Below are 13083 nucleotides of genomic sequence, written 5' to 3'. Positions count from 1 at the left end.
GGGTGCGATATGTTCTTTAATACGAATATCAAAATTTCTTGATGTTCTTCCAATGTAAACTGAACGAAGAATTTATTATATTTATATAGATATTAAAGTTAATAAATACAAGAGCCTTGAATTCTATTTTTGAGAAGTCATATTTATGAATTTGAAAATGACCCCAAACCAAGATATTTTAAGTAACATAATAATCTTAGGATAAAAATATTTGTTTTATGAAAAAAAAAAATATATTTTCACGTTTTTCAAAATTGCTCTAGAAATGTCAACATAGTAAATTTGCCAAAAAAAAGTTAAGAATCTTAAATAACACTCATCAGTTCCTACGATTAAAAAAAATCTAATATCACTCAACATCCACGCTTTATAGTACATATGTATCTCTTTTAAATTATGTCTGAAGAAAAATTTTCTCTCTTAATTTGTTCCTTCACTTATATTTTTTTCTATATTACACTAGCCTTGAATAATATTTAAGAACAGTATTAAGTTATTTATGTACACATACATAGCGCTATTTCAGTACATGTACCGTTATTTTTTAACAAGGCTACTTATGTCATTTAATTCATGTAAAAGTACAAGTTTATACAATTTAGGGATAAAAAGTTAAATAAGAAGAACTACTATATTTTTCACATTCCTTCAAATTACTCGACGGGTGTCAATAAAACAAACAAATGATCGTGAAGAGTAAATGATTTATTATGTTGACTTCACAGATTGAGATCTAATTGTACAAATATTGGTCCAAAATCGGCCGCTATCACCAATGTCTAATTGTAACCGAGAGAGGTTAAATCAAATATCACAGTGCTTGCCAATAGAACAATAAGGAATATAATGGTAAAAATTAATAAAACTTGGATAAAATATACATGAGCCGTTAACATTGATAAACATTATCAATCTTACATACCCATCGAAAGCTTACTTCTTTGATATATTAGTAGCCTTCATCGGTAGATAGTAAACAGGTAATTTCAATTCAAGTCCCAAGTATGGGGCGAGGATACTAATAATATAATCATTTTACAACAGTTCAACATTATCTTCACTTCCATTCTTAATCAGACTTTTCAACAATTATATTGAGACATGTTTAATGTGAAAACTCTCCCTGTACACAATATATCTTTAATTGAATTAGACTACAATATCATTGTCATTCGGGCAAGTCACTAACCATGAAAACGTCCATTTTGAGTCAGGTATGCCATTCAATGTATGCGACTTACAATGAAATCTTAATAAGCATAGATAAGACAGAACTTATTGCTTATAGCTTTCTTCCAAAAACAACATTTAGTTTGGGTTTAGATATTTGTGAAATAAAATATAATTTTTAAACATTTCTAAAATTTCCTTCTTTCACTAACTCTTGTGGCTCGATTGTCGAGATTAAAAACAAGCAAGTCACTAAACCAAATTTTAGCAACCTTTCCCCGTTAAAAAACTTCCATATACATTAATGTGCATCATAAAGAAAGGCGAGTAAAGAAATTTATTCAAAAGACAATGAATCGTGTACATAAAACCTCAAAAAAAGGAAACAAACTCTTCTTGGTCTTCGTACATTCAAATTGCAAATTCTCAAAATAGCATTTTTTTGGGTTATTGACTTTTGCCTGAACGGCGAGGATATATAAACATAAATACTGGTCAATTGGCTGTATAAAATGAGGAGCTGGCGATCAAAATGGTATAATTCAAATATTGAACTCCCAATATTTTTCATTCCTTAAAAGGAAAAAAAGTGTTGTGAAAACACTTGACATAAACAGTAAATATACCAATTCCTTAAAATTTCATTTTTTTTAATGCTAAAATTTGCACGAAAGTATGTGTTTTAGTTTTTTTGCTGTCCTGTAAAATTCAATTCGGCTCAATTATCCTGTTTTGTTCACCAGCTCCTGAGTTGGTAGACTAAATTAAAAAATAGTATAAAACGTAGGAAACGAAAAATTGTAGGTTTTATTTCAGTCGGTACTGTCAAGTAAGACAATAATTTATAATTTTTTTAAATAATTTTTACCTAGATATAGATTGCAGTGAAATAAAAATTGAAATTTCCATTCCTACCATTAAATGAACATATGAGTTAATTCACATTGATGATGAAAGGCCATCATTATTTTAAATCAGGAACAAAGAAAGACAAAGTTTGTATCTTATATTAATATTTTTAAATGACAACATTTTCACGTTAAACATGTTCTGTGTTGTACCGTTGTAAGGTGATATTATTTAGTAGTGCATAATTTACTTTTCTAATCAGTTCTGAGGTTCTTAGGTATTAATGATTGCTTGTGATGGTATAGATGTTACTGTGACCGATGTTTATGTATCGAAACTCCCAAATAGTAACATTGTACGTAAAGCACTTATATTTTGATTTGTTATTTATAGGACCTCAATGCGGGTAAGATATGTATCAAATTTCATTTGGGGCATTAATTACACCTTGCTAAACAATGAAAAATTCATAATATGCTGTCTTGTGTATCGTATTATAATATTTATGTAACAAGTCTCAAAAGGAGACATTATTGAGCATTGCAGCACCAAAAGCAAATATAGCACAGGAAATTATGTCAATTTTTCGCATAATACATAACCTTCATAAGGTATCTTCAGCTTATACAATGTCACTTTAACATACACACACTGATGGAATACCTACTAGAAATATATTTTAATGTTTTAACATTAGACGTGTAAATCTTAGGCAACAAATATTTGTTAAGTATAATAGAGTTGATATTACCAAATTATCACAAGCAATCTAAGAACCTGCTAAATACGAGTACATATATTAAATAAACAGAATGCAGATTTTTTCATTTTTATGTGTAAATAAAATAGCTCTTTTCCAATATAACAAAGAAGTCTCACTCTCATCAAATATCGATGTATACTTTATCAATTTCATTTACATATTAAAAACAATTTGAAATTAAATAAAATTTCAGTACAGCAGTAAGACTACTTTGTTTATTTATTTATAAATAAATAAATTTAAAAAAAATTATACTTCAGGTATATTTTCTTAAAAGTTAAAAACAGAAACATTGTTTGTAAAAGGTTACACAAATACTCTTCACTAAAATCCCGTTATTTTTACCCCAGTATGCCTTCTCAATTGTGTATTCCCATAAAATTCAAAAGTTGACCCATCTAGACCCTGGGAACACATTTTTTGTTTTTTTTATTTTTTATTGTTTAAAATCCATTGAGAAAGCCCCCCAACAGAATTTACATGTTTGGTGACTAAAAGCAACATCGAGCTGGCCAAACATTTTTCACATGTAAAGCAAAGAACATGTTTTGGTAAGTTAATATAAGTAATAAATACTTGATGGCTATGCTACACCCATCAAGTGGGTGTGTTCACTTTTGAACCTTTGGATGGATTTATTTTTTGTGGGCTAAATCACTAATGTATATTTGTGTCCGCGCGAGAGTTGGGGAACGCAAATGCGTGACACTAGCAGACATTAATAGAGGTGTTAAAAGTATGTTCCTCGGATTACAGCCCGACTATTCGCGAGGAACATTGGTTATTGGATCTCAACTTATCTGACCGATGCAATGGTCAGACATATACATGTTAGAAATGTTTCCACCACAGGTGACGTGTGGATCTTCCTACAAATAGTTGGAATCAAAGGGGGGGAGGAACAAAAGAAATACAAATTATTTAATTGGAATCCCAATTGATCACATTTTTAAATTAACTTGACCTTTAAATCGGCTGATATTTTCTTATAAAGAAAGTTACAGCACATGATTTATGGCAATTTTTGTATGAATATCCTTGTGTCAATGATATCACTTTCAATAAAAAATTAAATATTTACATTTTTGTTTAGTTAAATTTTAGGTCTGAAAAATAACTGATTTTCTCATTGACGTGATAAAATCAAAACTTGTAGTCTCTTGAGCTCATTCGGCTCCATTTATGTTACTCGATTATCTAGATATATCTTATATTAAATATTAGGAATCGCATAGTTGAACTTTACACTATTTAAAGAAATAAAAGAGGGAGGGGGGAAAGATCTGCATCAGAATTCCAGGGGAGATCCAATATATACCGATGTAGGACCCGAGAATTCTAACCTGATATCAAAAATAAGAACAGTAATGGAGACAAACAAGTGTAAAATTCAACCATGATATTACCATAGAAGTTGTTATAAAAATAAATTTACGAATCTAGACGACTTTCAACACCGGAGCGAAATATTTACCAGAAGCCTGAGCCATTTTATTGTAGGGCTACATGCATTTATATATCTGTACAAAAAGTCAACAAAACCGATTTCCAGTAATATAGTTTCCATAGTTATTACGGAATTTTTCCAAAATGCTTTATTTTTCCATATAAATTATACAGCCCAAATGGCTCCGGTAAGCTTATCGCTTAATTTGTGTTTACAGTTTTTTCGTTTCATATTTACAAACTCACTTAAATAAAAAATCACCAACACTTTTATCAAATATGCAACAATGACTGTTTCTTTGTTTCACAATGGATTTGTTCAGCGTTCTTCTAGGAGACACTGACACGACATATTACGAGAGTCAATAACAAAATCCTAGTTTCGTAGATAGTTAGTATTTACAAGGACCTTTGGCCGGATGCACTTTACTTGCTGATGTTCCCATCTTCCAGAGAATGGTCGTCCAGGCGAGCCACATACAGCGATGGATCTATTACTTTGGGAATGGGCTTAATCTCAGTTCCGAGCTCCTGTTCGATTCTGTGCAGAGCAAATCTGTCCTCGTAGGTGATCAGATTAATGGCGATACCTAGGTGGCCAAATCTGCCAGACCTGCCGATCCTGTGCAAGTAAGTCTCTGCCATCTTAGGGAAATCAAAATTGATGACAACATTCACAGCCTGAACGTCGATACCTCGAGTGAAGAGATCGGAGCACACGAGATTGCGACAGAGCCCGGAACGGAAATCGTGGAAGACTCGGTTGCGGTGCCCCTGTGCCATCTTGGCATGAATGTAATAACAACAGTAGCCTAATTCTGTTATCTTTTTGGCAAGTAGTTCCACCCTTTGAGTTGAATTGCAGAATATGATTGACTGGTTGATTTGTAACTGAAAATAATATTTAATTATTATAATAAATAATTTATAATAATGCTGTTCTCTTCATAATGTGTCTATTTGGTTAAGTAGACTTAAAATTCAGTAAAATCTCTTTTAATTACGGTCATTGATAAATGTTTTGAATTACGGTCATTGAAAAGTGACGCTATCATCGTCATATCTCTATCTGAATATTTCTTGTCGGTCATGGCAGGAATTGAACCTGGTACCTCAAGCATGGTAGGTGTATGAACCGACCGCTACAATAACGATAAGAATGATATTCTTCACCTGTCCGGCAAGGACAAATTATAATTAATTATTATGTAAACGAGACTTGGAATAAATTAAAATTTCATGAATATATCTTACAATTGACTAGAAAAATATTTAATTCTGTTCTTATGTACACTAAAAAAGATGATTTAAAAAGCAGTGTGATATAAATTTACATAGTAAACAAACACAAATTGATAGAGGCTGATAGAAAACCATTACCTACATGTTTTCCATTTTAATTACTCCTATAAAAGAAGCTTATATTTTTATAAAGACAATAATATTTTTATAAATAATCGTCAAGCATACCTTAGAGAAAAGGGTGTTGAGACAATGAACTTTCTGCCTCTCCTGAACAAAAGCGTAATATTGCGTAACCCCCTTCAGTGTCAGTTCCTCCATGAGATTTATCTCATATGGGTCTTTTAAATGTTTCTCCATAAACTGCTTTACACTGAGCGGGAAGGTGGCGGAGAACAATAAAATTTGCCTTTCCCGTGGTAACCTTTGGAAAATAACATAAATACAAATTAATATAATACTTTATTAGAAGCACTAACTTCCTGATTTGCCGTGCACAAAAATTAAACTATGTATTTATTTTATTTATTAATACATCAATTTACACATCTCAAATTTATAACGCATTCTTGATACCATCTAGATTTGTGAAATGCCGCAATAATTATATGAAAGGCATTCCATGTAAAGTGGGAAAATTATGTAAATTTTGAATTTCTATTTATCACCTCAAATTTAATAATAACAGCAAAACGTCTTTATTTTATAAATCAATTCAAAAATACTTTTCTAAATAATAAATAATAACTTTTTTGTATATGCAAACTACTTCACATGCAGTTGATATTTAGAAATCCCACCAGTCACAATTTATTTATTTTTTGTTGTTTTCTGCAACTGTTTTTAGACTTTTATTTTATTAAAATAAGATTGAAGATGGGATTTTCCAGTGTCCCACCTGTCACATGCATTCAAATAATAATTACGCAAAACATTTTTACTTTTTCTTGAAAGCAGTACATATAATAATTGGTTAATTATCATGTTTTAAAAAAAGATTTTACTATTGTATGAATTCTAATGACATAGTAAAGTGGGCCAAATTCTGGAATCAGATGTTCCACCAGTCACAATGGAATGCCCCGTGATAGATGTTAGTTAATATTTATGGTTTTCGACTGTCTTTTTTATTAGCATTTTCACACATTTTTCTGGAACATAGCTGTGTACCATTTTTGAACGAATAACAATCAATTTATTAGAACGGTATTACAATACTTGTTTCAAGCGAAATAGAGGTTTAGTGTTCGTGAAAGTGTGTTCGTACATTTTGTTGCCAACCTATTTCAGAAATGGTACTCTACCATATTAACAGTGACCAGGGCTGGTATTCCAAATGCTCTCACGGCCGTAGAAAAACCATTTATCTCGTGTATTTTGTATGTAAATACAAAGAGTTTTCTAAGGCCGCGAGAGCGGTTCAGAATAGCAACCCAGGGCATAAGAAACTTTTTTTATATCGTTGTCATAATAAGTTTAGCTAGCAGTGTTAGAAATAAACAGTAAGTTTTTTTTTAAACAGATCTCTTTTTGATAGAGGCGGGCTTTGTAAATGTTTAATGACTTATGTGTTTAGAAAGACTAAATAAATAAAATTCTCTATTTTACGGGCTGGAGTGAGGTGGGCCTTTGTAACACATTTGACTGTTCTCAGATCCCGAATATATCATTGATTGAACATTTAAAAGTAACATTACGAGTACATCGCGAGACAAACCTGGATATGACCATGGCCAACATTCCCTTAAAGTCCTGTGATAAAAGTTTATCTGCCTCATCGAGAACTAGCATCCGACACTGATCGGTTTTTGCCACTTGTTTATCCATCAAATCCAAAATTCTTCCTGGAGTGGCAATTATCACATGTACTGTAAGTAATAAGAGTTTTATATAATGATTTTATATTATTAATTGCACTCAAATTATATGATAAAAAATGATTCATTAACATTTAAACAAGTTCACTTAACAAATTATTATTTGGAGAATGTAATTTTTAATATCAATTTTATAAAGATAAATATTCCCAAGTCAAACGAGCATACGGAATCATTACTGTGTTAGCTCGTAACAAGAAGGTTGTTTGTGTTTCAAGAGCAATGAACTCAAATTACAATTTTAAATGCAGAATTTGATCATTCCATCTGAGATTATATTATTATTCTGTAAAAGTAAATACATTTAAATTTAAACATGATATACATGTTGACAATGGATAGTGTCCTATTATCAATTGTTACATGAATACAATTTTGTACTTTAACTTCAAGCACCTTTTTTATAGCGGGGATTTATATAAAAAGTGCATCAAGAAATGTCAGTAATAACAGTAGTTCTTAGTCTTTTATTTAAATATAAAACTAAAACTGAGAAACTTAACCAAATTTCACTTTTTTTTTTAAAATTACATTTTAATACATAAAATATCAAGCATTTTGCAGTTAACAGGCAAAATAAGAAAAATTCAAAGTAGTCACCATTTTGGTAGATACGCATAATGTCATCCCTCAAGTCTGTACCTCCCGTGGTAACCATAACACGAATGTCAGTATGTTTAGCTAACTCTATGCAGATCTGCGATGTTTGCAGAGCCAACTCTCTGGTGGGTACTATGACCAGGGCCTGGATATAGTCCTTCTTGGGGTCTACTTGCTCTAGGACAGGAATACAATAGGCTCCCGTCTTCCCTGTTCCATTCTTAGCTCGGGCGAGCACATCCTTACCACTCAGTGCTATGGGTATGGAGGCTTCCTGAATAGGCGAAGGCTTTTCCCAGCCTTTCTCAAATATACCCATCAACAGTTCGCGCTTCAGACAAAACTCTTCAAATTCATTACCTCTTGTATCTGTGACATCCTGTGAAGTTTCCAAATTAATTGTATGGTGTTTACATTTTTAAAAAGTAAGTAATATTTCTTCTGTAAATAGTCTTAGAAATTTAATCCTTAAAACTAAATTAACATATTTCTTCATGCCATATTTAGATATGAATTATTGACAAACGATACAGATGTTCCACTGTACAATATGTCGTCGCCGTTCATGAAAAAGTCACTAACCCATAAAACATAATTTCGAAAAATTGCAATTTGAAAGTTTGGGGACCAAGGAAAAATCAGATTTTTGTGTTTTGGAGGTTTTTATGTACACAATATATTGAATTTGCGACTTTTCAACGAATTTCATTGGAAACTTTTTCCTTCCGATACATTTTCAAATATCTGGAAGGTTTTTAATGAGGCAAAGCAGCTAAAATTTGGTTAAGTGACTTTTGCTTGTTTATAATCTGGACAATGCAAGTTATAGCTAGTGAAACGAAGGAAATATTAGTAATATTATTACAAGTTGAGGTTAGAAATGAATTTATATTTAAATAAATATTTTTTAGCCTGTTTTTTAAAAAACATTTTAATATATAATAATATAAAGTCACATAGCAAAAAAGCAAATAATCCAGATTTACGCAATTTTATTCTAACCAAATTACCTTAGTGACATAGTGACCATACTTTTACGCTTCAAATGGCATATTTAACTAAAAACTGTCATTTTTAGGGTTAGTGGCTTTTGCCTGAACGACGACAATATATTAATTAGCGGTGACATTTAAAAAATGACAGTTAAATATTCCAAAATGTTAAGGCCCTTGGTAGCTGCCAGAGAGTAGTTAAATAATATGCAGTGCTATTGAGGTAATTTATATATAAATGCCACTTTTAAATCATTCACCGTTTATTATTGCCCAAATAAAGGACAACATCCTTAAGAAAAAAAATGCATTTAAAGTATTATTCTTAACATGTTGATTGCTAATTCAGCTAATTTAAGTTGAGTTAATGAACAGTCGGTAAACATATATTTGAACAATTTTAAGAAATAAAAAGAAAACAATCCGACTTGTTCTATCAAACAATGCCCATACAATACACTTTTAATTAGTTAAAGCAGAAAGCATTATACTTTTCATTGCATAAAAATGTGACCAATGAATGCATCTAACTGCATCAAAAGTGTGTTTTTTTCATTTGGCGATATATATAATTATTATAAAATAAAATATAAATGCACTTACAGATGTCTTATCTCGCATATCCTTGGGAGGAATCTTTAGTTTCGCCTTCCATCCTATGTCTTCATTTTTGTCCAGATCCCTGTGAAATAAAAATTCACATCAATTTGGAAATGTATTACGAAAGACGTCAACACAAACATATTTCATAAAACATACTTCTTAAAACACTGATTATTTTTATCTTTAGAAAAAACTTGAGGCAAAACATTATTTAAAGAAAGCAGATAACCTAAAGATCAGAGTTTAAAGAGATTAAAGAGATTTTAAATAGATCAAATTAAAAACAAAAAGTGACAAAACGAAACCAATGACTAAATGGAAAATCTTTGAGGAATTAAAGGATAGTCTTCTTTTTCTTTTGCCACTCCTACCGGAGGTTGGCAACCATCATTATGAATTCATCACAATCCTGGGAAAGTCTAATCAGGGCTGCCGCATCTGGCACACCGAATCGCTGTCTGTGATTTCTGAACCATGATGCTTTTCAGTCCCCATACCCCACCTGCCCTCTATCTTTCCTTCCATAATAAGTTGGAGAAGGGCATACTTCTCATTGCGGAATATGTGACCAAAGTACGAGGCTATTCTTCTTTCGACGGTGGTAAGTTCCTTCTATTAGGTCCAGACCTGCTGCTTAGACATGTTTTACTTGTGAAATAGCCTTCTTTAAATATTCAGAGATATTGATTTCGGATCTATTATAGTAAAAAAAGGTTTTCCATGCACGCTTTTCACACTTTAGCCTGATCCTCTTTGTCAATTATTAAGTTATTCCGTTCATCTACAAGTTTTGCTGTCATCGGTCGTCTCGTGACTCCTGCCATTTCCTTTATTCGCTTATGCAAATTAAAACTGTGTGTCTGTTCTCCAAAAATTCTATTTTCCTCACATTTCATATTCAGCCGGCGTTCTTTGGCATTCTATTTTTCTTTTTTTTATATTTATAGCATTAACTTTGTAGTCAAACATTTGACTAAATGTTATTAAATATTTGCATAAAACCACTTACCGACTTTTCTATGTCTACCGGTTTCGAGACGTACTTGACTCTTCGTCGGGGCACTAAGTAAACTAACATGCAAAACCCACTATACACCTTCACCATAGATGTTTAACAAAAATATAAAACTAACACGACATGCATTTAAATAAGCACATGCACTGATTACGACCAACATGCACTGATTATATTTATATTTGAAAATATTTTGTGTTGTGGGAGAAATAGTTGTAAAAATGTTTTACGAAAAGTTATACCATTATATGATGTTCCATTTTAATGGTTACGCTATACCTATTAAACTCACGCCCTTACCTTCACCCCCTTCCTTTTATCTCCCACAACATAAAATATTTTCAAACCTAATCAGCGCATGTAAGGTTGCTTATTAAATGCATGGCATTTGTGTTTTATATTTATGTGCTACAATTGTAGTGTAGGTGTATAATTGGTTTTGCATGTTGGTTCAATTGGTGTCCTGACGAAGAGACGGGTACGTCTCGAAACCGGTAGACATAGAAAAGTCGGCAAGTGGTTATATACAAATATTTAATAACATTTGGTTCTTTATTTTTATTTAATTAGCATTTGTAAGTCATGATATCTAGCGCAGTCCAGTTTATTTTCTGCTCTCACTCTCTCATTCTTGTTGTTTTCCACTCGTTCGTTCATCGCTGTATCGACAATGATTTTTTTCACTTCGTTCCTTGTTTCATATATATTGCTGGTGATTAAATCAATATTTATGAGGCAATCGGATAGTTTCAAAATTTTATAAATTTTGAGGCTATTTCTTAACATCTTTACAATAAAATTAAATAAATTTAGAGATTGAGGTACGAAATTTAATCCCATCGAATAAATTGGTCACTATTACAATAATATTTTTTTTTTTAAAAAACAATAATTACATTACAGTTCTCTGTAAAACCTAGTGACAATGCTCATTAGATATCAAATAATGCGGTAGGTCAAAAAGATAAATTTGAAGTGCGAACCCTAAAGCATAAAAAAGTTACAACATTTATTGAGTGCTGCTGCTGGTGACGCTAACTAACTTAGTTCTTTGTGAATTGAATAGAATTGTTAAATGTTTTAAGATACAGAATTACATTACAGTATGGACATTTACACAAGAAATCATAATATATTTGCAAAAGTCAACAACATTAAAAACATACCCTTTGTGTTGATTGCCCACATTGTTGAGGATGTGATTGGTAGAGTTTAATCTGTCTGTTATCATTTTAACAGAGAATAATTTATTAGTTTATGGAAATAAAGTCACTGCACAAAAAACGTCCGTAGCTTTATTCACTTTATATGTATATATTTTTCTATTTCGAACTTGTTATTTAATTAATCACTGCGTACAGAAATATAGTTTTTCACTGACAAATTCACACTGCACACTATTTACTGGTACATATCTGAAAAAATAACAAAAATAGATTGTAAGATACTTAATTCAGCGGAACTGTATTATTGACTACTAGAACATTATAAACATGAAACATTTCAGTTAAAATCACTTGGCATAGCAAGAACCGAAAGCTAAATAGGGTAGTTTACGTGTTAAACCGTTACCAAATTACAACAGTATAAAGGAATCTAAAGTTTAAAAATGGATCGTCAACAATGCGAAATAAATACAAAAAGTAAATCAACACTTTCATAGAGATTAAATATTACTATAAATATTGAGCTAAAATATAATTATTTGACGAGCCAGTTGAGACGGATGACCACGGATTAAGAAACAGAAATTTACATCGCAAAACTGGAAATAAAAATGGCGGCTCGGGAAAGTTAAATTGGACTCTTACCGACAATGACTGGGATAAAAGATAATGACACAAGTTTTACAACCTACTGAAAAATAGTAATAAACTGTGGGAAAACCGAACATACCATCGCTTATAACATGAAGTTTTCTTCCAAATTAACAAAATGATAATGTCCCGACGCCGACAGCAATTGCAGAGAAACGGTGCGCAAAAGACAGCTGCAAAATTTTATGACGAATAAGTTTCACCTGGCGGTAGAAATCCAAAACATTTACACAGTGATGCCAATAATGCCAATTTCCAGAATAATATTCATAGACATTTTGGGATTATATTATGGGTAGGTTTGGATATTTTTTTTTTTTTATTTAGGCTTTACCAAGATATTTTAAAATAATATCTTTATAATAAAATTATTCTTCTCAATGCAGGCCTTGGTATTGTACATATTGGTGACACGTATTAGCATTGATTTACTTATTCCCGGCTTATTACTTTATCATAATCTTTCGTTGGAAATTTTGGAAATAGTTATATAAAACTGTTAATTGAAAAGTTTAAAAATCATTAATATCTTATTTCGAAATGTGTTGATATTTTTTATTTCTTTATGTACTTATTTACTACAAAGGTGTTCCATGTTTATTTTAAGACTAGTGATACATTTCCATTTGGAAGGTTATTTTTTTAATCCATTACTTAGGTATGTTTTTCACCAACTATCACCCGTTATTATGGTATTTACCAAAAATTA

The 13083-nt window shown here is 31.3% G+C and overlaps 1 protein-coding gene across 1 annotated transcript; it reads right to left on the bottom strand.

Annotated features, from left to right (window-relative positions):
* Positions 1-3198: 3198 nt before the first annotated feature.
* me31B (ATP-dependent RNA helicase me31b) lies at positions 3199-12568 on the bottom strand. The gene is made up of 7 exons (XM_088230165.1): positions 12454-12568; positions 11724-11972; positions 9543-9621; positions 7948-8326; positions 7188-7338; positions 5699-5894; positions 3199-5119 (listed from the first exon to the last, which is right to left on the bottom strand). The coding sequence occupies exons 2-7, from the start codon at positions 11786-11788 to the stop codon at positions 4655-4657; spliced, it is 1335 nt and encodes a 444-aa protein (XP_088086291.1). The 5' UTR covers positions 11789-11972; positions 12454-12568; the 3' UTR covers positions 3199-4654.
* Positions 12569-13083: the final 515 nt, after the last annotated feature.

This window comes from Micrasema longulum, unplaced genomic scaffold (genome assembly GCF_059751315.1).
Source record: "Micrasema longulum isolate JH-2025_06_02 unplaced genomic scaffold, ASM5975131v1 h1tg000737l, whole genome shotgun sequence".
NCBI lineage: Eukaryota > Metazoa > Arthropoda > Insecta > Trichoptera > Brachycentridae > Micrasema > Micrasema longulum.
This window is presented reverse-complemented; position numbering and strand designations above follow the sequence as displayed.